Source organism: Scyliorhinus torazame, chromosome 2 (genome assembly GCF_047496885.1).
Source record: "Scyliorhinus torazame isolate Kashiwa2021f chromosome 2, sScyTor2.1, whole genome shotgun sequence".
In the NCBI taxonomy this organism is placed as follows: Eukaryota; Metazoa; Chordata; class Chondrichthyes; order Carcharhiniformes; family Scyliorhinidae; genus Scyliorhinus; species Scyliorhinus torazame.
Window position 1 is genome coordinate 265256412 of NC_092708.1, and position 26994 is coordinate 265283405.

Genomic DNA, 26994 nt, shown 5'->3' on the forward strand with positions numbered 1-26994 from the left:
TATCCTAATCTAAGATCAACCTAATCTACACCCCTTCAATTTACTACTGCCCATGTGCCTGTCCAAGGGTCGCTTAAATGTCCCTAATGATTCAGACTCCACCACCTCTGCTGGCAGTGCATTCCACACACCCACCACTCTGTGTAAAGAACCTACCTCTGACATCTCCCCTATACCTTCCTCCAATCATCTTAAAATTATGCCCCCTCGTGACATCCATTTCCGCCCTGAGGAAAAGTCTCTGGCTTTCTAGGACTTTATCCAGGCCTCTCATCATCTTGTTCACCTCTATCAAGTTACCTTTTTTCTTAAAGACATGCTCTCCAGTCAAGGCAGCATCCTGGTAAATAATCTCTACCCTCTCCAAAGCATCCACATTCTTCCTATAATAAGGCGACCAGAACTGGACACAATATTCCAAGTGTGGTCTAACTAGGGTTTTATAAAGCTGCAGCAAAACCTTGCGGCTCTTAAACTCAATCCCCCTGTTAATGAAAGCCAATACACCGTAGACCTTCTTAACAACCCTATCAACCTGGGTGGCAACTTTGAAGGATCTATATCCGTGGACCCCAAGATCCCTCTGTTCGTCTACACTTCCAAGAATCCTGCCTTTAACCCTGTATTCAGAATTCAAAATCGACCTTCCAAAATGAATCACTTCATGTTTATCTAGGTTGAACTCCATCTGCCACTTCTCAGCCCAGCTCTGCATCCTGTCAATGTCCTGTTGTAACCTGCAACAGCCCTCAACTATCTACAACTCCCCCAACCTTCATGTCATCGGCAAACTTACTAACCCACCCTTCCACTTCCTCATCCAAGTCATTTATAAAAACCACAAAGAGCAGATGTCCCAGAACAGATCCCTGCGGGACACCACTGGTCACCGACCTCCAGGCGGAATACTTCCCATCCACTACCACTCACTGTCTTCTTTTGGCCAGCCAATTCTGTGTCCAGACAGCCAAATTTCCCTGTATCCCATGCCCCCTAACTTTCTGAATGAGCCTACCATGGGGAACCTTATCAAATGCCTTACTGAAATCCATATATATCACATCCACTGCCCGACCTTCAATGTTTCGCCACATCCTCAAAGAATTCAATGCGGCTTGTGAGGCATGACCTGCCCCCCTCAAAGCCATGCTGACTATTTTAATCAAACAATGTTTTTCTAAATAATCATAAATCCTATCTCTCAGAATTCTTTCCAATATTTTGCTTACCACAGACTCAATACTGATGGGTCTGTAATTCCCAGCGATTTCCCTATTCCCTTTCTTGAACAGCAGAACAACATTAATCTCCCTCCAATCATCCGGTACTACTCCAGTGGAGAGTGAGGACGCAAAGATCATCGCCAACGGCACAGCAGTCTCCTCCCTCGCTCCCGTAGTAACCTTGGCATTTTCCCATCAGGCCCAGGGGACTTATCTATCCTGATGCTTTTAAAAATTTCCAGCACATCCTCCTTCTTAATATCAACCTGTTCGAGTCTATTAAGCTGGTTCACACTGTTCTCATGAGCAACAAGGTCCCCCTCTCCAGTGAATACTGAAGCAAAATATTCATTTAGGGCCTTCCCGCATCTCCTCAGACTCTAGGCACAAGTTCCCTCCACTATCCCTGATCGGCCCTACTCTTACTCTAATCATCCTCTTATTTCTCACATAAGTGTAAAATGCCTTGGGGTTTTCCCTAATCCTTCCCACCAGGGCTTTTTCATGCCCCCTTCTAGCTCTCCTAAGTCCATTTTTGAGTTCCTTCCTGGCTACCTTGTAACCCTCTAGAGCCGTGCCAGATCCTTGCTTCTTCAACCTTATGTAAGCTTCCTTCTTCCTCTTGACTAGAAGCTCCACTTCTCTTGTCATCCAAGGCTCCTTTACCTTACCATTCCTTCCTCGTCTCAGTGGGACAAAACTATCCAGCACTCGCAGCAAGTGCTCCTTAAACAACCCCCACATTACTGCTGTGAATTTCCCTGAGAACGATTGTTCCCACTTTATGCTCCTCAGCTCCTGTCTAATAGCAGTATAATTTCCCTTTCCCAAATTAAATACCTTCCCATACTGTCTGTTCCTATCCCCCTCCATGACTTTGGTAAAGGTCAAGGAGTTGTGGTCACTCACCGAAATGCTCTCCTGCTGAGACATCTGACACCTGGCCTGGTTTGTTGCTGAGCACCAAGTCCAATATGGCCTCCCTCCTAGTCAGCCTATCTACATATTGAGTCAGGAAACCTTCCTGTACACACCTGACAAAATCTGCTCTATCCAATATTAGGGAAGTTGAAGTCACCCATGACAACGACTCTGTTACTTCTGCACCTTTCCAAGATTTGCTGCCCAATTTGTCCCTCTATCTCTCTGCTGCTATTGGGGGGTCTATAGAAAACTCCCAATAAAGTGACTGCTCCTTACTTGTTTCTGACTTCCACCCATACTGACTCAGTAGACAAACCCTCCTCAACTACTTCTTTTTCTGCAGCTGTAATGCACTCCCTAATTAATATTGCTACTCCCTCTCCTCTTTTACCTCCCTCCCTATTCTTCTGAAAACATCTAAACCCCGGGACATCTAACAACCATTCCTACCCCTGTGAAATCCATGTCCCTGTGATGGCCACAACATAGTAGTTCTAAGTACTGCTGCTATTCTCCCAAGTGAACCCTCTAAATATGGTCATTCTGCTAAATGATACAAAGATAACTTGCTGCCCCCAAAAACAAAACAAACAAACACAAAAATTTTAAAAATTAAAAAAACAAACAACTTTTATCTTCCAGAATGTAACTGCCCTGCGAACCAACTGGAACTCTGCACTCCGACTCTGCTCGCAGTCAGCTGCACTCTCTGTAAACTCCCGGCTCCCTTCACGCTCTTTGAGGAAATGTAGGAAATGAAATGAAAGGAGCACCTTGCTCCCTCCTCACCTAACTCCCTCAGTCACCAAACTCTCACTTTAACACTCTAATACACACAATTTCAGCACTCTCTAGTGCAAACAAAGTCAGCACTGTAAACTGGCTCACCTTTATACTGTGTGTCTCAAAGCGGTTTACCCGAGACATCTCTTTACAGCAAGTATTCCTGGTTGGCTAACTGTGTATTTAAATGTAAATTTTGACTTGAGATGTGTTTTGCTTGAGTGAAGATAAAAGATAGCAGTTCAAAGTTATTGTTAAGCATTGTTTAATGGGTAATTGTAAACTATATTCTTGTGTGATAGTTACTTAATCATGTGTTAATGATAAAATTTGTCTTAATATACCATAACCCTGTTTAGGTGTGGAAACACTCCTGGAGCAAAATATCCTTTCCTCATAGTCTTATAAATTAAATAATGTATTAGGGTTTCATCTGGTAACCGAGCAACTGTTGGGATCTGGTCCAGAATCATAATAACTTGTAGACCATAATGTGGGTGACCCAGGTAAACACACATGGGGGATCATGACTTAACTTGATTAAAACCTGTAGATTGAAGCATGTAGTGATATGATAGTAGGGTTCACAGTGGGTTTAAAGCCAAAGTGCTGGTGATGGAGCACACCTCCATTCACATGTTATTTCTAATTCTTGCCATTCCTTCAAGAAACGAACCCATTTGGTAAAACAACTGCATGATTCAGAACCATCTACAACATCACCCCTTGTGGAAGGAACTCCAATCATCAAATCGAAGAAAAAATTGCTCCAGATCATCGACACAACATTACTGAAATGTTACCTTCATGTGAGTAGGACAATGTTGTGGATCAGTGGGACAGACAGTACAAACAACTTTAAATACAATAAAAAATGTTACATTTTCTTCATTCGTCTTGAGTTCCAAACTTGGATTAAGTGTGGTTTGTGTGAGTCTGCCTTCCTTCTGACACTTGCTTTGATAACCACTCTGCATGGACAATCAGTATTAGCAAGACTGAGATCAACTAATTGATTAAAAACTGGGATTTGAACCTGCAGCCTTTTGTCCCTTGATACCATATCAGATGGTGTGTAGTCAAGGAGTGATAATTTACGGTGCATTTAGCCATAAAAATGTTACTGAATATTCAAGTCTTTAATATATATCAAAAAGAGCACAGGTCCTAATACTGTACCTTTATTTGGCCGGTAAAATAACCATTCACTACTGCTTTCTCCTTTCTGTATCTTAAAAAAATGTTGTGCCCAAGCTGCCACCACCCCTTAATCCCATGAATTGTAATTTTGTTATTCACCCTATTATGTGGTACTCTGTCAAACACCTTTTGAAGGTCCATGTACACATCAAGCACAATATCCTCATTAATCCACTCCATTATTTCATCATAGACTAACTCTATCAAGTTAGTCAGACACGATTAACCATTAATTAGTCTGTACTGACTCATTAATTTATACTTCCCAGATGTCAATTAATTTTGCCCTGGATTGTTATCTCCAAAAGTTCCCCCGCCTCTGATATTAAGTTGGCAGCTGCTGGATTTAACCCTCTCTCCTTTTATTGAAAAGAGTTGAAACATTTGTAGTCTCTAGTCCTGTGGTACGATCCCATATCCAAGGAGAAAGATTGTGGCCAGAGCCTCCACACTTTCCACCCTTTTCTCAATAATCTATGGTGCATTCCATCCTGACCAGGTGACCTTTCTTTCAAGGACCTCTTTTAGCAATTTTTATCCTATCCATGTAAGTAGCTCCTCTTTCGCAATTTTTAATCCTATCCATTATTGTGGCTCGACATTACTGCTAGATTTACAACACCTTCTTCTGAAGTCAGATACTAGGTCCTCATTTAGTACCTCACTCATGCCCTCTAACTGTGCTTCTTTCTGCCTCCCTCTTGCACTTATTCCCCATGTTAACCTGTCTTAACCTACTATACTAACCAGTGTGACACTGGGAGTAAAAAAGTATATGTATATAGTGCCTTTAATGACCACAGAGTGTCCCAATGTACTTAACAGGCAATGGAGTACTTCTGAATTGTAATCATTGTTGTACTGTACTGCAGGAAACACAGCAGTAAACTCCCACAAACAACAATGTAATAATGACCAGGTAATCTGTTTTTGTGATGTTGATTGAAAGATAAATATCAGCCAGGCTACTGCGGATAACTTCTCTGTTCTTCAAATTTTTTTAAAAAATTTATTCATGGGATGTGGGCATTGTTGGCTGGCCAGCATTTATTGCCCATCCCTGAGGACATTTAAGAGTTGACCACATTGCTCTGGATTTGGAGTCACATGTAGGCCAGACCAGGTAAGAACGTCAGATTTCCTTCCCTAAAGGACATTGGTGAACCAGATGGATCTTTTAAAATTTAGAGTACTCAATTCATTTTTTCCAATTAAGGGACACTTTAGCGTGGTCAATCCACCTACCCTGCACACTTCTAGATGTTCCCTTCCATACCCCCTGCTTCCTGAAAATAGTCTGCAAGCTGTCGGTGATATTCTTTAACCTGGCACCAGGACTCACGTTAGTGGTTGTTAAAAACATCTATTTATCTGTCAGACACTCTTTGACCACTGCATTTCTACTACTGCATTTCTACACTTTGCTGTGCCCTCCCAGTGTTGACATTTGTCCACAGTGCTGTGGATATATGCTCACCACTGCACACCCTTGAGCTGTTACCACACTGAGTGAAAACAATTTTTGAGAGCACCACACTCCAGAGGATTCCTGCACTATTTAATTCTTCCCATCCTGCCAGATGGCCACCCACTTACTGTTCTTCTGAACTCTCTAACTGCAGGGTGGCGGCCTTCTGAATTCAGAGGCATTTCCTGCATGCCAGATTGTTCAGGAGCTGTTAGTTTTTGACACAATGTAATCCATACACTCTTCTGGAATGCACAAACATTAGAATGTCATGTTGTTTGGTTGCTAATAAAACCTGTTACTAGGCCTGCTTTATATCCAGCCTCTTGTATGTGGTGTGCCTTATTTAATAAGTGACATCAAATTTGCTTTCATGGCTGAGTTGGTGGAGGCAGCATGCGAGTTGTCATACAAATCAGAATGATCTTGATTTAATTCTTGGCTTGTACTAAAACTGAACTCTGGTGGGATGGCAGTTGTAGTTCTGTGAAATTGCTTCAGCACCTCTGAACGACGGATGGTAATTGCTCCAACCACTATCCAGTGACCACTAGCATATATGATCACAAGTGTCAGGTGATGACAGGATTGGGCTACTTGCACTGTGCACATTCATTCTTGGAAAAAATGAACTTTTAGCAGAATGTTGAAAGATAATAGTCACAATAAACCAACACCTTCAACAAGTGAGAGTAGAAAATCAGGGGGGTGGGAGGAGGAGAGAGCAGAAAAAATGCTGAATGGTTCCTCAAGCCACTTTAAACTAGTGCTTCGTTTTGTGAAATTAAAATTTTAGCTGGTTTCTTTTTTTGAATGTTTGATTCAATTTGAAACGTATCACTGTACCTGAATCTCCAAACCAAGCTACCTGAAATCCACAAGTAGTTTCAAGTTTCCCAATTCATAGGCTATCCCCAAACGGACATACTCCATGTTCTCTAGAGCGCTTTGGCACAGGTTGGTAGGGACCAACACAGTATTGATACTGGTTTCCAGCCAAGTACAAGGCTTCCAGGCCCTCATTCATGGATCTACTTCTTGCAATTACTCTTTAGGAAGCTAGCTTATCAATCATGGGCAGTGCCCTGGGGTAGTACTGATCTGCTTGGCTCATATATCGGAATCTGGAGAGTTTTTGATTTGATCACTGTACATGCCATCTTCAAACTGAGGCACCCCTCTTTCCATCCACCGGCAAGAGTCATCAAAGAACCAGCTCCATGTTGTGCTTCAGGCATTTCAATGTGATGTTTATTCTGGTAGGGAGAGTAGAGAAATGAAATAGGCATACTGTCTGTGCAATTGCTTGGATGGTATAAGTCATGCAATCTACTTGTGCTGGATGTTCCTGGAGCGAGCTGTTCTCCCCACTAAACATTAAGGTATTTCATGCAAATATCCTATTTTAGAGACTGGAACTCAATGCACTTCCTTCCCTCCCACCAATGAATGCTGGTGTTAGTTCCGTTTTTGCTGCCAGCTTGTGTGCATCATCAAAGACACATGCATTTATAAAGCACCCAGGGGCCAAAATATTTTTTCCTGAAGGCCTTCAGGTTTCTTGAAGACTCCTTTTTCATTCTAACTTGTTCCTTTATTAGATGATGCAGTCACATTGTAACATTACCTTCCTGTATTTACATTGGCATTTGGGGTATTTGGACTTGCACAGAAGCATAATTCATCTATATCTGCAATAATCAGTAACTCTCCATTAAGCCACAACATAGAAGGAAAGCATTAATTTCCTAGATACTGCAGCATTTAAATTGGCACAAGAAAACAAAAAAATGTTTTTTTAAATCGCTTATTGTCACAAGTAGGCTTCAATGAAGTTACTGTGAAAAGCCCCTAGTCGCCACATTCCGGCGCCTGTTCGGGGAGGCTGGTACGGGACAACAAAAGGTGTTAGCTAGCAACAATTAAGTGTTTTTTTTTTTTTCAAGTATCTGCTTCTACATACAAAAAGCCATTGCCCTAAACACATCCTCCACTGACAGGCTCACGAGCTGCCACGGCCTTTCTTGTTGCTCCTTGAATCACGACTCTTTCTCCCCAGAGCATGCTGCTGATAGCAGTTCTATCAGCAGCACATACACATCCTCCACTGACAGGCTCATGAGCTGCCACTGCCTTTCTTGTTGCTCCATGAATCACAACTCTTTCTCCCCAGAGCATGCTGCTGATAGCGGTTCTATCAGCAGCACATGTGGGAGAGAAACAGCATGTGATTGGAGGAGCAGCTGCCCCAGATTGGCCGGCCTGTGATTTTACTTTCTTGGGTTTTAGGGGGCATTCAGTGCAAATACACCCGCTGCCTCAGTGTATTTTGAACCTAGATAGCGCCATTAATGTAGTAAAACATCTCCAGGTAGTTGCTGTAATCAAACAGAAGTTGACACAGCCATTTCAGGAAATATTAGGGCAGGTTGGTCACAGAGATAGGTTTTCTGAAGGAGAGCAAGTGAAAGGTGATTAGGAAATGTAATACCTGCGAGGAACTGATGACCAACAAGGCAGGTAAAAAGCAGGACGTTTATTTGGAAACAAACCATTATATACATTTGGGCAGCAATAAAAAAAGCTAGTTATCACAACAGCTCCCGGATTTCAACTTTCAACTCCAACTGTCAAATAATCTCTCCGTGATTGGTCCGATCATATGATATCAGATGGATTCACCAACCCCACAAAGGGGCACGCCACCACATCCCTCCCCCTTCAAGTTCTTAATTAATGTTTTGCAATAACAAAATTATTTACAATATTACAGAGCAAAAAGGGGGAAACTTGCGCAGTCTCTGAATAAGTAAGTCTATCTGGAGATCTTCTGATTTGTTTCGAATATTGCAATTTTTTAACAGGTGCTTCATCAGTTGACATAGTTCCTTCTGAAATGGCAGCAGGAAAACTTCCAGTTTAATTTCTGGTGGCAGCAATGGTGTGAGTGGTCGCACACACCAGCTCCTGCTCGAAGGCATAAAAAAGAGCTCTTTTTACCCGAAAACAGGAGAAACTTTGACGGAAAAGGGTAGCTGAAGGTTGGAGGAGAAGTGTCCCCCCCCCCCCCCCCCCCCCCCCCCCCCCTGCCCACCCGGGTGTGGTACGTCTGCTGGTTACTAAACCTGGCAGAAGAAAGTTAAAGACCTGGCCAAGGAGTTGGAAGAGACCTGTGGCGCAGCAGTTATTGGAAGGATGGCTGAGGGGATCGGCCAGTGCAGGGTGGAAAGCCCCAGATGGAACAATTGATGGCTTTCATCGTGTAAGAGTTTCGTCGACAAAGAAAAGAGATGAAGGAGGATCGATTGAAGTGAAGGGCTTGGTGGAAAGGTTAGAAAAGTGTCTGGAGTCACAGGGGTCGCAGATCCGAGAGATGAAGAGAGTGATGTCGGACCACAGCAATCGGGTGGTGCAATTGGAGGCGGAGGTGGGGTTCTTAGGAGACCTTTGCAAGACACCGAAAAAAAAGGTGGAAGAACAAGAGAATGGGCCAAGAAGGCAGAACCTGCGCATAGTCGGCCTGCCTGAAAAAGTGGAAGGCACAACTGCCATGAGGCACATCTCAAGGATGTTGGCAGTGCTGGTGGCAGAGGGGGTGTTGGAAAAGGCCTCAGAAGTGGATAGAGTGCATAGGTTTCTGAGGCAGAGGCCTAGAGCTGGGGAGCCACCACGGATAGTGATTGTAAGACTCCAAGTTCGTGGAAAAAGAGAAGATCCTGCAGCGAGCCAGGGAGAAACTGAACTGTGAATGGGAGGGGAACAGGGTCCGAATATACCAGGACATTGGAGCTGAATTGGCAAAATGGCGTGCCGGATTGAACAGGGCCAAGGCAGTGCTTCATCAACGGCAGATCAGGTTCGGGGTGCTCTACCCGGCAAAATTGTGGGTTACTTTTTTAAAAAAATATGTTTATTAAGAATTTTTGAAAATTTTCAGCCATACAACCCCCTCCCCCGTAACAAAGAAAAGAAAAGTCGCATAGCAAGACCTAAACATATCAAATTAACATAATACAGAACTTTGTACATTGGATTCCTCCCGCACATATCGACTTTCCCAAACGTTTATGTATTTTCTTGCTCAAGTGCCCCTAGGATCCCCCCCCCCCCGGGGCCGCTGCTGCTGACCGAACTTCATCTAACGCTCCACGAGATAGTCTAGGAACGGTTGCCACCGCCTGGAGAACCCCTGCACAGACCCTCTCAAGGCAAACTTTATTCTCTCCAACTTGATAAACCCTGCCATGTCATTTATCCAGGCTTCCACACTAGGGGGCTTCACATCTTTCCACACTAACAAGATCCTCCGCCGGGCTACCAGGGACGCAAAGGCCAGAATGCCGGCCTCTTTCGCCTCCTGCACTCCCGGCTCGTCTGCCACTCCAAATAGTGCTAGCCTCCAGCTTGGCTTGACCTGGACTTTCACCACCTTGGATATAGTTCTCGCAACACCTCCAGAACCCATCCAGTGCCGGGCACGACCAGAACATATGGGTGTGGTTCGGCGGGCTTCCTGAGCACCTCCCACATCTGTCCTCCACCCCAAAGAACCAACTCAGCCTCGCCCCGTCATATGCGCTCTGTGAATAACCTTAAACTGTATCAGGCTAAGCCTGGCACATGAGGAAGAAGAGTTAACCCTACTCAGGGCATCAGCCCACAGATCCCCTTCAATCTCCTCCCCCCAACTCCTCCTCCCATTTACCCGTCAGCTCCTCTACCAAAGCCTCCCCCTCTTCTTTCATCTCCTGGTATATCACCGACACCTTGCCCTCTCTGACCCATACACCCGAAATCACCCTATCTTGAATCCCCTGTGCCGGGAGCAACAGAAATTCCCTCGCCTGTCGCCTCACAAACGCCCTCACTTGCATGTACCTGAACGCGTTTCCCGGGGGTAGCCCACACTTCTCCTTCCAGCGCCCCTAGGCTCGCAAACGTCCCATCGATGAACAGGTCCCCCATTCTTCTAATCCCTGCCCGATGCCAGCTCTGAAACCCCCCGTCCATCCTTCCTGGGACAAACCGATGGTTACCCCTGATCGGGGACCACACCGAGGCTCCCATCGCACCCCTGTGTCGTCTCCACTGGCCTCCGATCTTTAGCGTTGCCGCCACCACCGGACTCGTGGTGTACCTTGTCGGCGAGAGCGTCAGCGGTGCCATCACCAGCGCCCCCAGGCTCGTTCCTTTGCAGGACGCCATCTCCAGCCTCTTCCACGCCGCCCCCTCTCCCTCCATCATCCACCTACGGATCATCGCCACATTGGCTGCCCAGTAGTAGCCACCCAGATTCGGCAACGCCAGCCCTCCTCTATCTCTACTACGCTCCAGAAACCCCCTCCTTACCCTCGGGGTCTTATTCGCCCACACAAAACCCATAATGCTCCTGCCTACCCTCTTAAAAAAGGCCTTGGTGATCACAATTGGAAGGCACTGGAACACAAAAAGAAACCTCGGGAGGACCACCATTTTAATCGACTGTACTCTGCCCGCTAGCGAGAGTGGCAACATGTCCCATCATTTGAAGTCCTCCTCCATCTGCTCCACCAGCCGCGTTAAATTAAGTTTATGCAGGGCCCCCCAACTCCTAGCTATTTGGATCCCCAAGTACCGAAAGCTCCTTTCTGACCTCTTCAACGGTAGATCGTCTATCCCTCTTCCCTGGTCCCCTAGATGCACCACGAAGAGCTCACTTTTCCCTATATTGAGCTTATAGCCCGAAAAGTCCCCAAACTCCCTTCGAATCTGCATGACCTCCACCATCCCCTCCACTGGATCCGCCACATACAGCAACAGGTCATCTGCATACAGCGACACTGTGCTCCTCTCCCCCTCGGACCAGCCCCCACCATTTCCTGGACTCCCTTAATACCATGGCCAAAGGTTCAATTGCTAATGCAAACAACAGGGGGGGACGGGGCACCCCTGCCTCGTCCCGCGATACAGCCGAAAATACTCCGACCTCCGCCAATTCATAACCACACTCGCCACCGGGGCTCTATATAGGAGCATAACCCAGCTAATAAACCCTCCCCCGAACCCAAACCTCCGCAACACTTCCCAGAGATACTCCCACTCTACTCGGTCAAAGGCCTTCTCCGCGTCCATAGCTGCCACTATCTCCGCCTCTCCCTCCACCGATGGCATCATTATCACGTTTAGGAGCCTCCGCACATTGGTGTTTAGCTGCCTGCCCTTTACAAATCCCGTCTGGTCCTCGTGAATCACCCCCGGGACACAGCCCTCGATCCTCGTAGCCAGCACTTTTGCCAGCAACTTGGCATCCACGTTGAGGAGCGAGATCGGCCTGTACGATCCATATTGCAGTGGGTCCTTATCCCGCTTCAGGATCAAAGAGATCATCGCCTCCAATATTGTCGGGGGCAGGGTCCCCCCCTCCCTTGCCTCATTGAAAGTCCTCACCAGCAACGGTGCTCACAGGTCTACGTACTTCCTATAGAACTCAACCGGGAACCCATCCGGTCCCAGGGCCTTCCCTGCCTGCATGCTCCCCAGTACTTTAATCAGCTCCTCCAACCCAATTGGCTCACCCAAACCAGCCACCTCCTGCTCCTCCACCCTCGGGAACCTCAGTTGGTTCAAGAATCGTCGCATCCCCTCTTCCCCTGCCGGGGGCTGGGATCTGTACAGCTCCTCATAGAAGGCCTTGAATGCCCCATTTATTTTCACCGCACTCCACACCGTAGTTCCCCTTCCATCCTTGACTCCACCTATCTCCCTCGCTGCCATCCTCTTACGGAGCTGATGTGCCAGCATCCGACTCGCCTTCTCCCCGTATTCATACGTCGCCCCCTGTGCTTTCCTCCACTGTGCCTCTGCCTTCCCTGTGGTCAACAGGTCGAACTCCGTCTGGAGACTTCACCTCTCCCTGAGTAGTCCCTCTTCAGGGGCCTCTGCATATCTCCTGTCCACTCTTAAAATCTCCCCCACTAACCTCTCCCTTTCCCTGCCCTCTCTCCTCCCTATGAGCCCTGATGGAGATTAACTCTCCCCTAACCTCCGCCTTCAGCGCCTCCCATACTACGCCCACCTGCACCTCCCCGTTGTCGTTGGCCTCCAAATATCTTTCAATGCACCCCCGCACCCTCCCGCACACCACCTCATCTGCCAGCAGTCCCACATCCAACCGCCACAACGGGCGTTGGTCCCTCTCCTCTCCCAGCTCCAGTTCCACCCAGTGCGGGGCGTGGTCTGAAATGGCTATGGCCGAATACTCCGTTCCCTCCACTTTCGGGATCAGCGCCCTACCCAGAACAAAAAAATCTATCCGGGAGTAGGCTTTGTGGACGTGGGAGTAAAAAGAAAATTCTCTGGCCATAGGCCTGGCAAATCTCCACAGATCCACTCCCCCCATCTGGTCCATAAACCCCCTAAGCACCTTCGCCGCAGCCGGCCTCTTTCTGGTCCTAGATCTGGAGCAATCCAGTGCTGGGTCCAACACCGTGTTAAAATCTCCACCCATTATCAAGCTTCCTACCCCCAGGTCCGGAATGCCCCCAATATACGCTTCATGAATCCAGCATCGTCCCAGTTCGGGGCATATACATTTACCAATACCACCCACGTCCCCTGCAACCTACCGCTCACCATCACGTATCGACCTCCATTGTCCGCTATTATGTTCTTGGCCTCAAACGACACCTGCTTCCCCACCAGTATTGCCACCCCTCTATTCTTCACATCCAGCCCCGAATGGAATACCTGTCCTACCCATCCCTTTCTTAACCTGACCTGTTCTGCCACCTTCAGATGTGTCTCCTGAAGCATGACCACATCTGCCTTCAGTCCCTTTAGATGCGCAAACACTCGGACCCTCTTAACCGGCCCATTTAGGCCCCTCACATTCCACGTTATCAGCCGGATTGGGGGGCTTCCCCCTTCTCCCCCCCCCCCCCCCCCCCCCCCCTGCTGACTAGCCATCTCCTATTTCAGGCCAGTCCCATGCCCGTGCCTCCCGCACCCTCCAGTCCCCCAGACGGGGAGCCTCCGCCCCGACCACCTCTTCCGTTTTCAGTTCCCTCTCGGCCAATGCAGCAGCAACCCTATTTCTCTCTTTCCCCCCCCCCCCCCCCCCCCCCCCCCCCCAACCACCACCACTAGATCCGGATCTAGCTCTTTTGCTCCCCCCATAATACTTCCGTAAGTCAGCTGATTCCTGACCCCGGCTTCTCCCGCCTTCTCGTTGACCCCCTCGGTGGAAATCCCTCCTCCACCTTGCGCTCCTCCATTTCCCCCCCCCTTTCCCTAACGTGGGAAAAAGACCCGCCCCCTGTGGCGCAGCTCCTGTTGCGGCCTTATCCCAATTCCCCCATCCCCCGGGTCTCGCCTCCCTCCAGCACCGATGCCCACATTCCCCACAGTCTCCCCATCAAATCTCTTCTCCCATCCCCATCCATCGTCCCACCCGTGTAACATTCTTTACACACATTTACAACCCTGTATACAATCAACATCTCCCCCACAACCACAGACCCTCAGTTTGAGTCCAATTTTTCCGTTTGGATAAAGGTCCAAGCCTCTTCTGGCGTTTCAAAATAGTGGTGTCGATCCTGAAATGTGACCCACAGTCGCGCTGGCTGCAGCATTCCGAATCTCACCTTCTTTCTATGCAGCACTGCCTTGGCCCGATTGAAACCAGCTCTCCTCCTTGCCACCTCCGCGCTCGAGTCCTGGTGGACTCGGATCACCGCATTCTCCCATCTACTGCTCCCCTCTTTCTTGGCCCATCTCCGGACACTCTCTGTCCACGAAACGATGGAACCTCATCACTGTCGCCCTTGACGGCTCGCCGGCCTTGGGTCTCCTCGCCAGGACCCGGTGAGCCCCTTCTAGCTCCAGGGGGCTCGGAGAGGCCTCCACACCCATCAGCAACTGGAGCATCATGCTCACATACGCCCCGGCATCGGCCCCCTCCACCCCTTCAGGGAGACCCGGAATCCGGAGATTCTTCCTCCTCGACCTGTTCTCTAGGTCCTCGAATCTTTCGGCCCACCTCTTGTGCAGCGCCTCGTGCGCCTCCATCTTCACCGCCAGGCCCAAGATCTCGTCCTCGTTCTCGTTGGTTTTGTCCCTCACCTCCCGGAGCGTGCTATCCTGGGCCTTTTGGGTCTCCTTCAGCCCCTCGATCGTCGTCAGCAGTGGCGCCAGCACCTCCTTTTTAAGCTCCTCCACGCAGTGCCTGAGGAACTCCTGCTGATCCGGCCCCCATGCTGCTCGATCTCCGCCCTCCGCCATCTTGTTTTTTTCCCCCTCGTTTCTGCCGCTGCTCTAAAGCCACTTTTTCCCCCGCTCCAGTTCTGGTCCCCTCCATACACGACGGAAGGGGGACCTTGCTCTCACCTTCCCACACGAGAATCGGTCAAAACATTTCTGTTGGGGCTCCTCTGGAGAGCCCAAAAGTCCGTTCTAGCGGGAGCCGTCGAAATGTGCGGCTTAGCTCCGCATCGCCGCAACCGGAAGTCTAAAAAAACTGTGGGTTACTTATGAAGGTCGGGAATATTACTTTTGAGATCCCAGAAGCGGCCAATGACTTTTAAGAGGCCAAACGGGGGGAGAACAACTTTATTGGGTGGCGATGGAGCTGGCACTTTGGAGCACAGAAGAAACTGGTAGAGTGGGGGATGAAAGGTGGGTTTTCTTTTCCTCCCAGGTTGAGGGTATTTTATTAATTTGGGGCTTTCTCAGGATAAAAGCTGCACTTAGAGAAAAGTAAGGTGCACCAGTGAACGAATTGAGTTGGAGGGTCAGCTTACGGGGGCTGCTATTCAAGGTAGCCAGAGACGGGTTCAGATATTTGGGGAGCCAGGTAATGGGAGAGTGGGCGACGTTGCATAAATGGAATTTAACAAAGCTGGTGGGGGAGATTGGGGAGGATTTTAAGAGGTGGGATACGCTGCATCTGACTGGTAGGGAGGGTCCATGTGGTGAAGATGAATGTCCTGCCAAGGTTCTTATTCATATTCCAGACGTTTCGGATTTTAGTACCAAAGGCCTTTTTCCGGAAGGTGGATATGATTATTTCAGAGTTCATGTGAGCAGGGAAGGTGCCAAGAGTAAAGAGGGCCCTGTTACAGAGGCAGAAGGGAGGGGGGAAATGGAGGAAGAACTTTGTACGGGGTCCAGTCTGAGGGCTATGGTGACGACGGCGTTGCCACTGGCACCAAGGAGAGTCCAGTTTTGCAGTCCACGGTGAAGGTGTAGAACCAGCTGAGGAGGCATTTTAGGATCGGAATATCTGTGTTAACAAGGTTGTGTGAAAACCACAGATTTGAGCCGGGGGGACAAACGGTATGCACAGGAAGTGGAGAGAAGTGGGACAGGTGAGAGCAAGCGATTTGTCCTGGAAGAGAGGTTTGTTAGTATAGAGAAACTGAAGGAGAGGGTAGAGCTCCCGTGAGGAAGTGAGTTTAGATTCTTGCAGGTAAGGACTTTGCACTGAAGGTCTGGAAAGAGTTCCCCAAGCTGCCGATGTATGCCCTACTGGAGCGGTTGCTGCTCCCGGGTGTGGAAGGGGAGGGCTGGATCAGAGATATATGTGAATGGCTGGGAGAACAGAGGCGTGAGCAGGTGGTGAAGAATAAGGAGAAGTGGGAAAGGGAGTTAGGAGGGGACAAAAATTGTGGAATGAGGCGCTACGCAGGGTAAACGCAACTTCCTCGAGTGCGGGAAGAAGCCTGATACAATTCAAGGTGATACATTGGGTGCATATGACTTGAGCGAGAATGAGTGGGTTCTTCCAGGGAGTGGCAGACGTGTGGGCGGGGACCAGCAAATCACGCACATTTTTCTGGGGCTGTGAGAAGTTTGAGATACTGGGCAGGAATGTTCATGGCACCAACAAAGATTGTGGGGGCGGAGGCCAGGCAGGACCCTATGGTGGCGGGATATCCGAGAAGCCGGAGCCGATGGAAGAAGGAAGGCGATGTCCTGGTCTTCACCTCTTTAGTTGCCCGGCGATGGATCTTATTGGAATGGCGGTCGTCAACGCCGCCGGTGGTGGTGGCCTGGCTTGGCTGACATTTTCCATTTCGAAAATATCCAATATGAACCATACAAAACATAGTTGTCTTTCAAACTTGGATTTCTTTTAAAAACATGACTGCAGCAGTCACATATCAACTTGGGCTTTTAACCCTTAATGCACCAAATACCTATAATACAATATATCTGAAATTCCTACATTCATCACGTTAATACATCTTCAAAATAGACAACTACCTTGGGCGAGCCCTGTAACAAGCTTTCCATAGTACTTTGGAATATGGTGCATGCCAAAGATACTCCAAACGGCAGTCGGGAATATTGATATAAGCCTTTGTGGGTGTTGATTGTTACGAATTCCCTAGATGCCTTCTGTTGATAAGCATGACTCCTGTCACGTTTCATGTAAGTTAACCCTCCAGCTAACTGGCATACAGATCTTTGGTATAGGGTACCGATTCAGTTTTACTGCTTGGTTGATGATTAGCTTATCTTTTTTTAAATAAATTTAGAATACCCAATTATTTTTTCCAATTAAAGGGCAATTTAACATGGCCAATCCACTTAACCTGCACATCTTTGTGTTGTGGGGGTGAAACTCACGCAGTCATGGGGAGAATGTGCAAACTCCACTCAGACAATAGGCCAGGATTGAACCCGGGTCCTCCACGCCATAGGCAGCAGTGGTAACCACTGCGCCCCGTGCCTCCCATTGATGGTTAGCTTATACTCTCCACATTTCCTGACCGTCCAATCCAGTTTATCAACCGGAACAATGGGGGCAGCCCACTCAGAACTGCATAGGCTTAATTATTATGAAGTTCTCTGGCCGCTTAGATTTAGATTATTGTCACGTGTACCAAGGTACAGTGAAAAGTATTGTTCTGCGTACAGTCCAGGCAGATCGCTCCATACTTGATAACATAGTACATACGATAAATACACAATGTAAATACATAAACATAAGCATCAGGTGATGCATACAGAATATAATGCTACAACTGTAGAGAAGGTGTGTAGAAAGATCAGCTCCATCCATAAGAGGGCCATTCCGGAGTCTAGTAACATCAGGGAAGAAGCTGTTTTTGAATCTATTTTTGCATGTTCTCAAACTTTTGCATCTTCTGCCCAATGGAAGAGGTTAGAAGAAAGAATAACCCGGCTGGGAGGGGTCTTTGATTATACTGCCCACTTTCCCCAGGCAGTGGGAGGTGTAGACCGAGTCAATGGATGAGAGGCAGGTTCGTGTGATGGACTGAGCTGAGTTCACGACTCTAATTTCTTACGCTCTTAGGCCGAGCAGTTGCCATACCAAGCTGTGATGCAGCCAAATAGAATGTTTTCTATGATACATCTTTAAAAATTGATCAGAGTCATTGTGGACATGCCGAATTTCCTGAGGAAGTATAGACGCTGTTGTGCTTTCTTGGCAGTAGCGTTGCCCTGGGTGGACCAGGGCAGATTGTTGGTGGTGATTACACCTAGGAATTTGAAGCTGTTAACTATCTCCACCTAGGCACCATTGATGCAGACTGGGGTGTGTACGACACCTCGCTTCCTGATGTCGATGACCAGCTCCTTAGTTTTGCTGACATTGAGGGAGAGATTGTTGTCATTGCACCATGCCACTGACCTATCTCCTTCCTGTACTCTGACCAGTCGTTGTTTGAGATCCGACCCACTACTTGGGCTTGAGCTCAGCTTCTACATTTTCGTGTTAAGCATAAGACACTGGATGAGCTCTGGAGAACAGTTGCCTCAAAATTTTTGTATGGTGAGTTTATTTGCACCACAAATCAACCTATCTCTTAACATCTCATTGAGTGTTGATCTGAATTTGCATAGTTCAGCTAACTTCCCCAATGGTGCCATGAACATTGCAGCGTCTCCCCGGGTTTCTCATTGCAGAATAAAATTTATTTTGATGCATTATCACCGATGGTTTTGGATGATGGCACTCTTCGACCAGTTCAACTGGCTGCTCAAATGTGTTTGTATCTGGGGCCTCTAGAGAAGTCAAACTTTGAATTAGATGATAAGCGTGAAGAAGGATTACCTTCTGCTTTTCCTTGTCTTCACTCCGCGCAGGCTTTCATTGGTCGTAAAAAGCAATGCGAGACGCTCCACATATTGGATCCACTATTCTGTTTTAGGGTTAAATGTTTCCAACTTCCTGAATAAAGGCAATTTGGCACTCGCAGGTTGTTGCAGTAGTATTCCTTAAAAGGGTTGTGATTCAAGGACTGTTCTCCTGACTTCAGTAGATGACAGAAAAATTCCACTTTATCTTGTCGCCTCATATAGTAACTACGAAGAACTAATGACCAACAAGGTAGGTAAGCGAACAGGAGGCTTATTTGAAAACAAAGGCATGGATGACGGTTTCAAAAGCAGATGAACTGAGGCAGGGTCAGAGACGAATGATGATATGGAATGGGATAGTATTAATAATGAAACCGATATGGGGTCGTCAGCTCATCTCCAGTGTCAAATAGGACACCGAGGTGTGAGCGTGGTTTAGTTCAGCCTAAGACATTTGTCAGGGAGAAGGATGGAGTTGCTGGCTTGGGAGCCACGTTTGAGGTGGGACCAAAGGCAGTAGTTTCAGTTTTCTCAATATTTAGTTGAAGAAAATGTACACCGAACCAGTACTGAATATTATATAAATAGCATGCCAAATCAGACACTGGAGGAATCGTGGTGTGAGATGTCATTGAAAATGTGGAACCTGACCTTAGTTTTCAGATAATGTTGATGACGAACAGCATACAGATGAGAAATAGTAAGGGGGGCAAATCTCCACTCTGAATTCTCCTGATAATTCATGGTCTTTGCTGATTCCTGTGTGTGTTTCAGACGAATGTAGCACTCGTGGCTCCCTTGTTACGACTGGAGAACAATCACTGTCACATTGAAGAGAGCGAACACGTACTGAAGAAAGCACACAAGTACAGCGAGCTGATCATTCTGTATGAAAAGAAGGGCCTGCATGAAAAAGGTGATGGGATTTGTTCACTGTAATTTTAATTCCCTTACTAGGAACATAGAAGCAAGAGGAGGCCATTCGGCCCCTTAAGTTGGATCGTGATTGATCAGTGTCTTGACTCTTGATTCACTATGGGTCCTTAATCCTTTAATATTCTCTCTGTATACAAATAAATCTTAGCTTTTCAATTGATCCCCAGAGGGGGGGAGGGGGGGGGGGGGGGGGGGGAGTAGTGTTTGTAGGGGAAAACATTCCAGATTTACACTACAATTTGTGTGAAGTAATGATTGTCATCCCTGTACCATTTGTTTTCTATTGTAGCCCTGCAGGTTCTACTAGATCAGGCAAAAAAAGCCAATTCACCACTGAAAGGCCATGAGCGAACTGTGCAGTACCTCCAAAGACTGGGTTAGTAATAGTTACTATTCTGGTATAATATGCACAGTGACTATAATGTAAAGCCCTGACAACCGATTTGAAACTACAGTGGGCAAACAAGCCTGATCACTGCACAATGATGAATTACCCAATCTGACCCAAAGCAAAATGTTATTGTTGCAATTGGCCACTTACTGGCTATGAAGAAATAAATTGTGATCTACCATGATCCTGCCAGGGCGGCACAATGGCCCACTGGCTAGCACTGCTGTCTACGGCACTGAGGACCGGTTCGATCCCTGCCCAGAGTCACTGTCTGTGTGGAGTTTGCACATACCCCCAAAGATGTGCGGGTTAGGTGGATTGGCCACGCTAAATTGCCCCTTAATTAGAAAAAAATAATTGGGTATTCTACATTTAAAAAAAAAAAATCACGATCCTGTGACCTCTGCATTGTGTATTTATTGGGATCAGTTTGATTTTGATGCATTGCCTCAAGCATTTACATTTCAGATTTTGATATTAAGCTGTGTTTGTGAGGGGAGTACATTCAGTCAGCACATGCTCATGATTAAAACTGAAATGTAATAAATGGGAAAACTGATATGGAAAGCCTTTCAAAGCATCAGAAATTAGGTTGTCATTCAAGATCCATCAGAAAATCTGAAGTTTTACTATTTGGGGTTTGATCGGTTAACACTGGATTTAAGTCTTTTGTTTATCTCTACTCCCTGACATGTTTCTGTTTCTTATCAGGGAAAGAGAACTTGAATATTATTTTTGAATTTTCTCTTTGGGTCCTGAAAACGTGTCCAGAAGATGGGTTAAAGGTAGGGTTTCAGAACATTCTTTAAAATTTTAGTTTTAACTAAGGATTATAATTACATTGCGATAATGGATTTATCAGATGGAATTCTGCACGCACCTTTCTATATAATTGTACTTCACCTTGTACTTTGTCAAAGTGATGTTTATTGCTGGCTTGAACAGTATTTTTGGGAGAGAGGGAACTGTTTAGCTACAGCAGAGCGATGAAGGGAGTGTTGTAGATGGAGCAGTGTGTGGCATGAAAAGAAGAGCTCTCGAGCTGATTCAATTGAACTTTGAGTGCTCTGAATAGTGCTTTGAATAGTGTAACCTGTTGGTTTGAATTTGTGATTTTTGTTTTCCTTCTGTGTTTAGATATTTACAGAGGATCTGCTTGAGGTGGAAAACCTACCAAGAAACAAAGTGTTGGACTTCCTAAAGGAGAGCTGTAAGGAGCTTTCTATTCCATATCTGGTAAGAACCATGATTGTTTGTAAGCTGTACGAATATCACATGCCAGTGATGTTACCCCTTTATTACCACTCTTCTGAAAACATTTCCACCACTGGAAGTTTACTTCAGGAGGTGGGTGAAGAATGATCGGGTGGTTTGGATTTCAAAGTTTTTGAACTGCAGTGTTAACTTTTGATCAGTCTGAACAAGTAACATGTCACAATAGAAAATATGCATTCTGTATTGCCGCCAGCAATGATCATTCCTCCCAATCCTTTTTGCTGCTCCATCCAAATCTCCTTTTAATTAACTGCACATTCCTGTAGTACTTTGTCCAAATATCACAAAACCTCTGATTCAAACTCTTGACCACCTCCTATTGTTTCCATTCCCTATTTTTTATCAGGGCTTATCTATCTTAATCTTGCTATGTAACCATAGCTATGTAACTTGAATTTCCTCGTGTCCATTCATGGACATATTTTGGATACTGCTCTGAACCAAAACCTGTCATTTCTGTTTCTCCTTTTTAACCTTTTTCTCTATCTCTACCTGCCGTCCTGTCATCAGACCTCATTTCATTTTGCTCCCCTCAAGAAACTGCCCTCGCATATCCTTACCCCAACCGTCCACACTTCTCAACCATCCTGCTCTCCTACTGATTTCCTATGATGTGGAGATGCCGGCGTTGGACTGGGGTGAGCACAGTACGAAGTCTTACAACACCAGGTTAAAGTCCAACAGGTTTGTTTCAATGTCACTAGCTTTCGGAGCGCTGCTCCTTCCTCAGGTGAATGTGAGGAAGGAGCTGCTCACCTGAGGAAGGAGCAGCGCTCTGAAAGCTAGTGACATTGAAACAAACCTGTTGGACTTTAACCTGGTGTTGTAAGACTTCGTACTGATTTCCTAGACTTCACTCTCACTTAGATAAGCTTACAGCTTCCTTCTGTGCCTTTGTAGCATCCTCTAAAGGGCCCACTGGGGCACTTTTCACTGCCTCCTTACGTACAGCAACCCCAACTGCACCATCCTACTCTCGTTTTGATATTTTGACAGCGTGCCTGTTGGGGGAGCTTAGCTTTCCAATCTACCTCTCATCTCATTCATTCTTCCTACTGTGCACCCTGTGAACTCTGCCCTTAGATTGACTATCACTGTCCTTCTTCATGTCTCCCTACAGAATGATGATTCATTTATGAATCAGGATTTTGCAATCATGAGCTTATTGCAGATGATTGCAGAATCCTTCCCCTTTAATAACGTTGTCCCTCCTGGCTACTTTTACCACTTGCCCTGCCATACCACCGAGGTGGAAGTATGATTTTAAAAAAAAATTTAATTTGGAGTATCCAATTCATTTTTCCAATTAAGGGGCAATTTAGCGTGGTCAATCCACCTACCCTGCACATCTTTGGGTTGTGGGGGCGAAACCCATGCAAACACGTGGAGAATGTGCAAACTCCACACGGACAGTGACCCAGAGCCGGGATCGAACCTGGGACCTCGGCGCCATGAGGCAACAGGGCTAACCCACTGCACCACCGTGCTGCCCAGAAGTATGACTTTAACTATCAAGTCATTCCTTGTGCTATCCTTTTACTTCTGTGGCACTTCCTCCTTTGAGCATCTCATCTTGTTTCAACCCTATCATCTCTTGTTTAAAAACCTAATTCTTTATCACTTTCTCATTTAAATAAAACTAAATTAAACCCAAGAAACAAATCTGATGGTGCTGCTGCAGCTCAAGAAGGAGCTCCTCTATTTGTTCTCCTCAACTCTTCTGAGGATGGACTGGGGATTGGTTCCACTGATATCACAGCACTCCATTCTTCATGCAAAGTGGCAGCATGGTAGCACAGTGGTTAGCACTGTTGCTTCACAGTGCCAGGGTCCTAGGTTTGATTCCTGCTTGGGTCACTGTCTGTGCGGAGTCTGCAAGTTCTCCCCGTGTCTGCGTGGATTTCCTCCGGGTGCTCCAATTTCCCCCCACAAGTCCTGAAAGACGTGTTAGGTAATTTGGACATTCTGAATTCTCCCTCCGTGTACCCGAACAGGTGACCAGGTGTGGCGACTAGGGGATTTTCACAGTAACTTCATTGCAGTGTTAATGTAAGTCTACTTGTGACAATAAAGATTATTATTATTATTAAGTGTTGACCGGGCATTTTATCATAGATATACCTCAACTTTACCCAGTTAGCTGTCACAAGAGGTCTTTATTAATCGCATGATTGTACCTATTGTTTGTCCTCTTTCCTCCTAGGAACACATCATCTATATTTGGGACGAAACAGGGCCAGTCTTCCACAACTGCCTGATCCAACTCTACCGTGAGAAGGTGCAAGCCCTTATGAAGGAATACCTCAACTCTCTGCCTGAGGGTAAGGCACGTGCCTATAGAGAATCTGTACTGCACATTTCTTCTGAGTTGTGAAATACACGTTTTGATTCACCTGGCCAGTCTTTTCTGCTATTTCTTTCTCCCCATCTCCCTTGAAACATCTGCTTGGAGTATTTTATTGACGTTATTTGATGGGGCCATTGCACTGGCCTCCCTTACTCCCATTCTCAGTCTTTATCACAGAAGGCAGCAGTATATAACCTACCCTGCTATTTTGCATTGAACCAATAGCATGGAACAATCAGGCTGTAAGGAACAAAACTAAGCACTCCAGCACTGCTTCGCTGCACAGCGTGAGTTATCATTGCCTTTTCTGCTTCCTTCTCCTGGAAATCACACCAGGTTATTTTAATAAGCACATGTTGTCTAATGAAACATTGTTACTATGTGACAACATTGATTCTTGTACCATTTGGACAAAGTTTAGTAATGATTTGATTTCTCATGATGGCTTCTCTTTCTCCCCTCTTATCATCTCTTTTCCCCCATTATCCTCTGCCTTCACACTCTCTATGATCAATTTTGGTCCTATTTGTCTGAACAGATAATACGATTGAATAGAACCAGATACAGTCTATGCAACTTAAAATCTCATGGAATAATAGGCTTAGTGTCCGCTTGGATAAAAATAAATGGTTCAGGAGAGAAAACAGTGAGTAAATGGTTGCTTTTCAGACAGGTGGATAGTATTGAGTGGTATTCCCCAAGTGAACACTACTTCTTTGGTGTATATATAAATGTCTTGAAGATTGGATAACCCAGGTAAAATTTCAAAATTTGCCAGTGATGCCAAACTTGGAGGTGTGGCCATCAGGATGATACCAATCAAATGAAACCGGACTGATACACTAGCAGAATAGGCAGACCAGTGGCAGATGGCGTTTAGTACCGAGAGATATGAGGTCATTCATTTTGGCAGAAGGGACAGCTAGGGAGAGGCAATATAGACTGCAGTTCTAAAGAGTGTACAGGGACTGAGAGGCCTGGGGTTTAATTTTTGAAGCTGGCATGTCATTTTGAGAGAGTAGTTCGCAAAGCAAATGGCATCTTGGGCTTCATGAATTGGGGTATTAACTACAAATGCATGGAAGTTATGCTGAACGCATATAAATAGCCTCTTTGATGGACCGAGTACCCTCTTTCTCTGCCACTATAACTAGCAGCATTCCCCCCTATTCCATTCTATTGGGAAAATGATATAAGGAATTTTTCTCTCCCCAAGATATTCATGCCATTGGCGCTGCTTAAACTGTATTAAGCATGCCTACTATTTTAGGCAGTCGAGGTAGCTGTTTGTACCATTCTTTGGGCTCATTCACTGTGTCCTGAAATAATCATCATAGGTGGGCTTACATTAACCCTGCAATGATGTTACTGTGAAAATTCCCGAGTCAACACACTCCGGCGCCTATTCGGGTACACTGAGGGAGAATTCAGCATGTCCAATTCACCTAACAATCACGTCTTTCGGGACTTGAGAGGAAACCGGAGGATCTGGAGAAAACCCATGCAAACACTGGGAGAACATGCAGACTCCGCACTGTCAGTGACCCAAGCTGGGAATCGAACCCGGGACCCTGGAGCTGTGAAGCAACAGTGGCCAATTGCAACGGGACACATTCCAGCTCCGTTTTAAAATTAACACAAGTTTTTATTTTGTCATCAACAGTGCTATGAAGTGGCACTTACTCAGGAATAACCTGCTCAGACACTCAGTTTAGGTTACGCCAGGGTCACTCAGCTCCTGACCTCATTACAGCCTTGGTTCAAATATGGACAAAAGAGCTGAATGACAGGTGAGAGTGACCGCCCTTGGTATCAAGGCAGCATTAGACCGAGTATGGCATCAAGGAGCCCTAGCTAAACTGGAGTCAATGGGAATTGGAGGGGGAGTGGGGGGGGGGGGGGAGAAACTGGTTGGAGTCATACCTGGCACAATGGAAGATGGTTGTGGTGGTTGGAAGTCAATCATCTGTGCCCCAGGATATCACTGCGGAGTTCCTTAGGGTAGTGTCCTAGAACCAACCATCTTCAGCTGCTTCATCAATGACCTCCCTCCCAACATAAGGTCAGAAGTGGGGATGTTGCGGATGACTGCACAATGTTTGTTTGAGCTGCACGCAGAACAATACTTTTCACAGTACTGCGGTACACGTGACCATAAACCGTGGTACACGTGACAATAAACCAAACCAAAACAATGTTCAGCACCATTCGCGACTCCTCAGATAATGAAGCAGTCTGTGTCCAAAAGCAGCAAGTCCTGGACAACATCCAGGTTTGGGCTGACAAGTGGTAAGTTACATTCGCGCACGCAAGTGCCAGGCAAAGATCATCTCCTACAAGAGAGGATCTATCCTCCACCCTTTTTTTAATAAAAAAAAAAATTTAGAGTACCCAATTATTTTTTCCAATTAAGGGGCAATTTAACGTGGCCAATCCACCCATCCTGCACATCTTTGGGTTGTGGGGGTGAAACCCACGCAGATGGGGGAGAATATGTAAACTCCTCACGGGCAGTGTCCCAGGGCCGGGATTCGAACCCGGGTCCTCAGCGCCGTAAGCAGCAATGGTAACCACTGTGCCACCGTGCTGCCCTTAACCTCCACCCCTTGACATTCAATGGCATTACCATCGTGAATCCCCCACAATCAATATCCTGGGGCTTACTGTTGATCAGAAACTGAAGTGGACATATTAATACAGGGCAGGTCAAAGGCTAGGAATCCTACAGGAATTCACCTCCTGACCCCCTAAAGCCTGTCCACCATCTACAAGGCACAAGTCAGGAGTGTAATGTAATACTCTCTACTTGCCTGGATGAGTGCAGCTTCAACAACACTAAAGAAGCTCAACACCATCCAGGACAAAGCAGCCCGCTTGATTGCTTGCCCTTCCACTAATATTCAAACCCTCCACCACTGAGGAACAGTGGCATCCATGTGTACCATCTACAACATGCACTGAACCATGGTTCCTTAGACAGCACCTTCGAAATCCACGATCATTACCATCTAGAAGGACAAGAGCAGCAGATACCTGGGAACCCCTCCACCTGGAGGTTCCCCTCCAAGTCACTCACCGCCCTCACTTGGAAATATAATGCCGTTCCTTCAAGTCGCTGGGGCAACATCCTGGAACTACTCTTTCCACCCCCCAACACACACACACACACACACACACACACACACACACACACACACAATGGGTGTACCTATACCTCGAGGACTGTAGCAGTTCAAGAAGGCAACTCACCACCACCTTCTGAAGAGCAACTAGGGAAATAAATGCTGGATAACCAGCGATGCTCAGATCCTGTAAATGAATAAAATAAGTTTTTATTTTACTGATGACAAAGGTGAGAGTG

General features: G+C 46.5%; 1 protein-coding gene across 2 annotated transcripts in view; it reads left to right on the top strand.

The window, feature by feature from the left end:
* The window catches only part of vps39 (VPS39 subunit of HOPS complex), a 233704-nt gene that overhangs the window by 120537 nt on the left and 86173 nt on the right, over positions 1-26994 (top strand). For both annotated transcript variants that reach the window (XM_072486723.1, XM_072486733.1), the window contains exons 13-18: positions 3599-3739; positions 19459-19600; positions 19910-19996; positions 20723-20796; positions 21149-21247; positions 23490-23607. In XM_072486723.1, coding sequence (XP_072342824.1) covers positions 3599-3739; positions 19459-19600; positions 19910-19996; positions 20723-20796; positions 21149-21247; positions 23490-23607 — 661 coding nt within the window. The remainder of the gene's footprint in view (positions 1-3598; positions 3740-19458; positions 19601-19909; positions 19997-20722; positions 20797-21148; positions 21248-23489; positions 23608-26994) is intronic.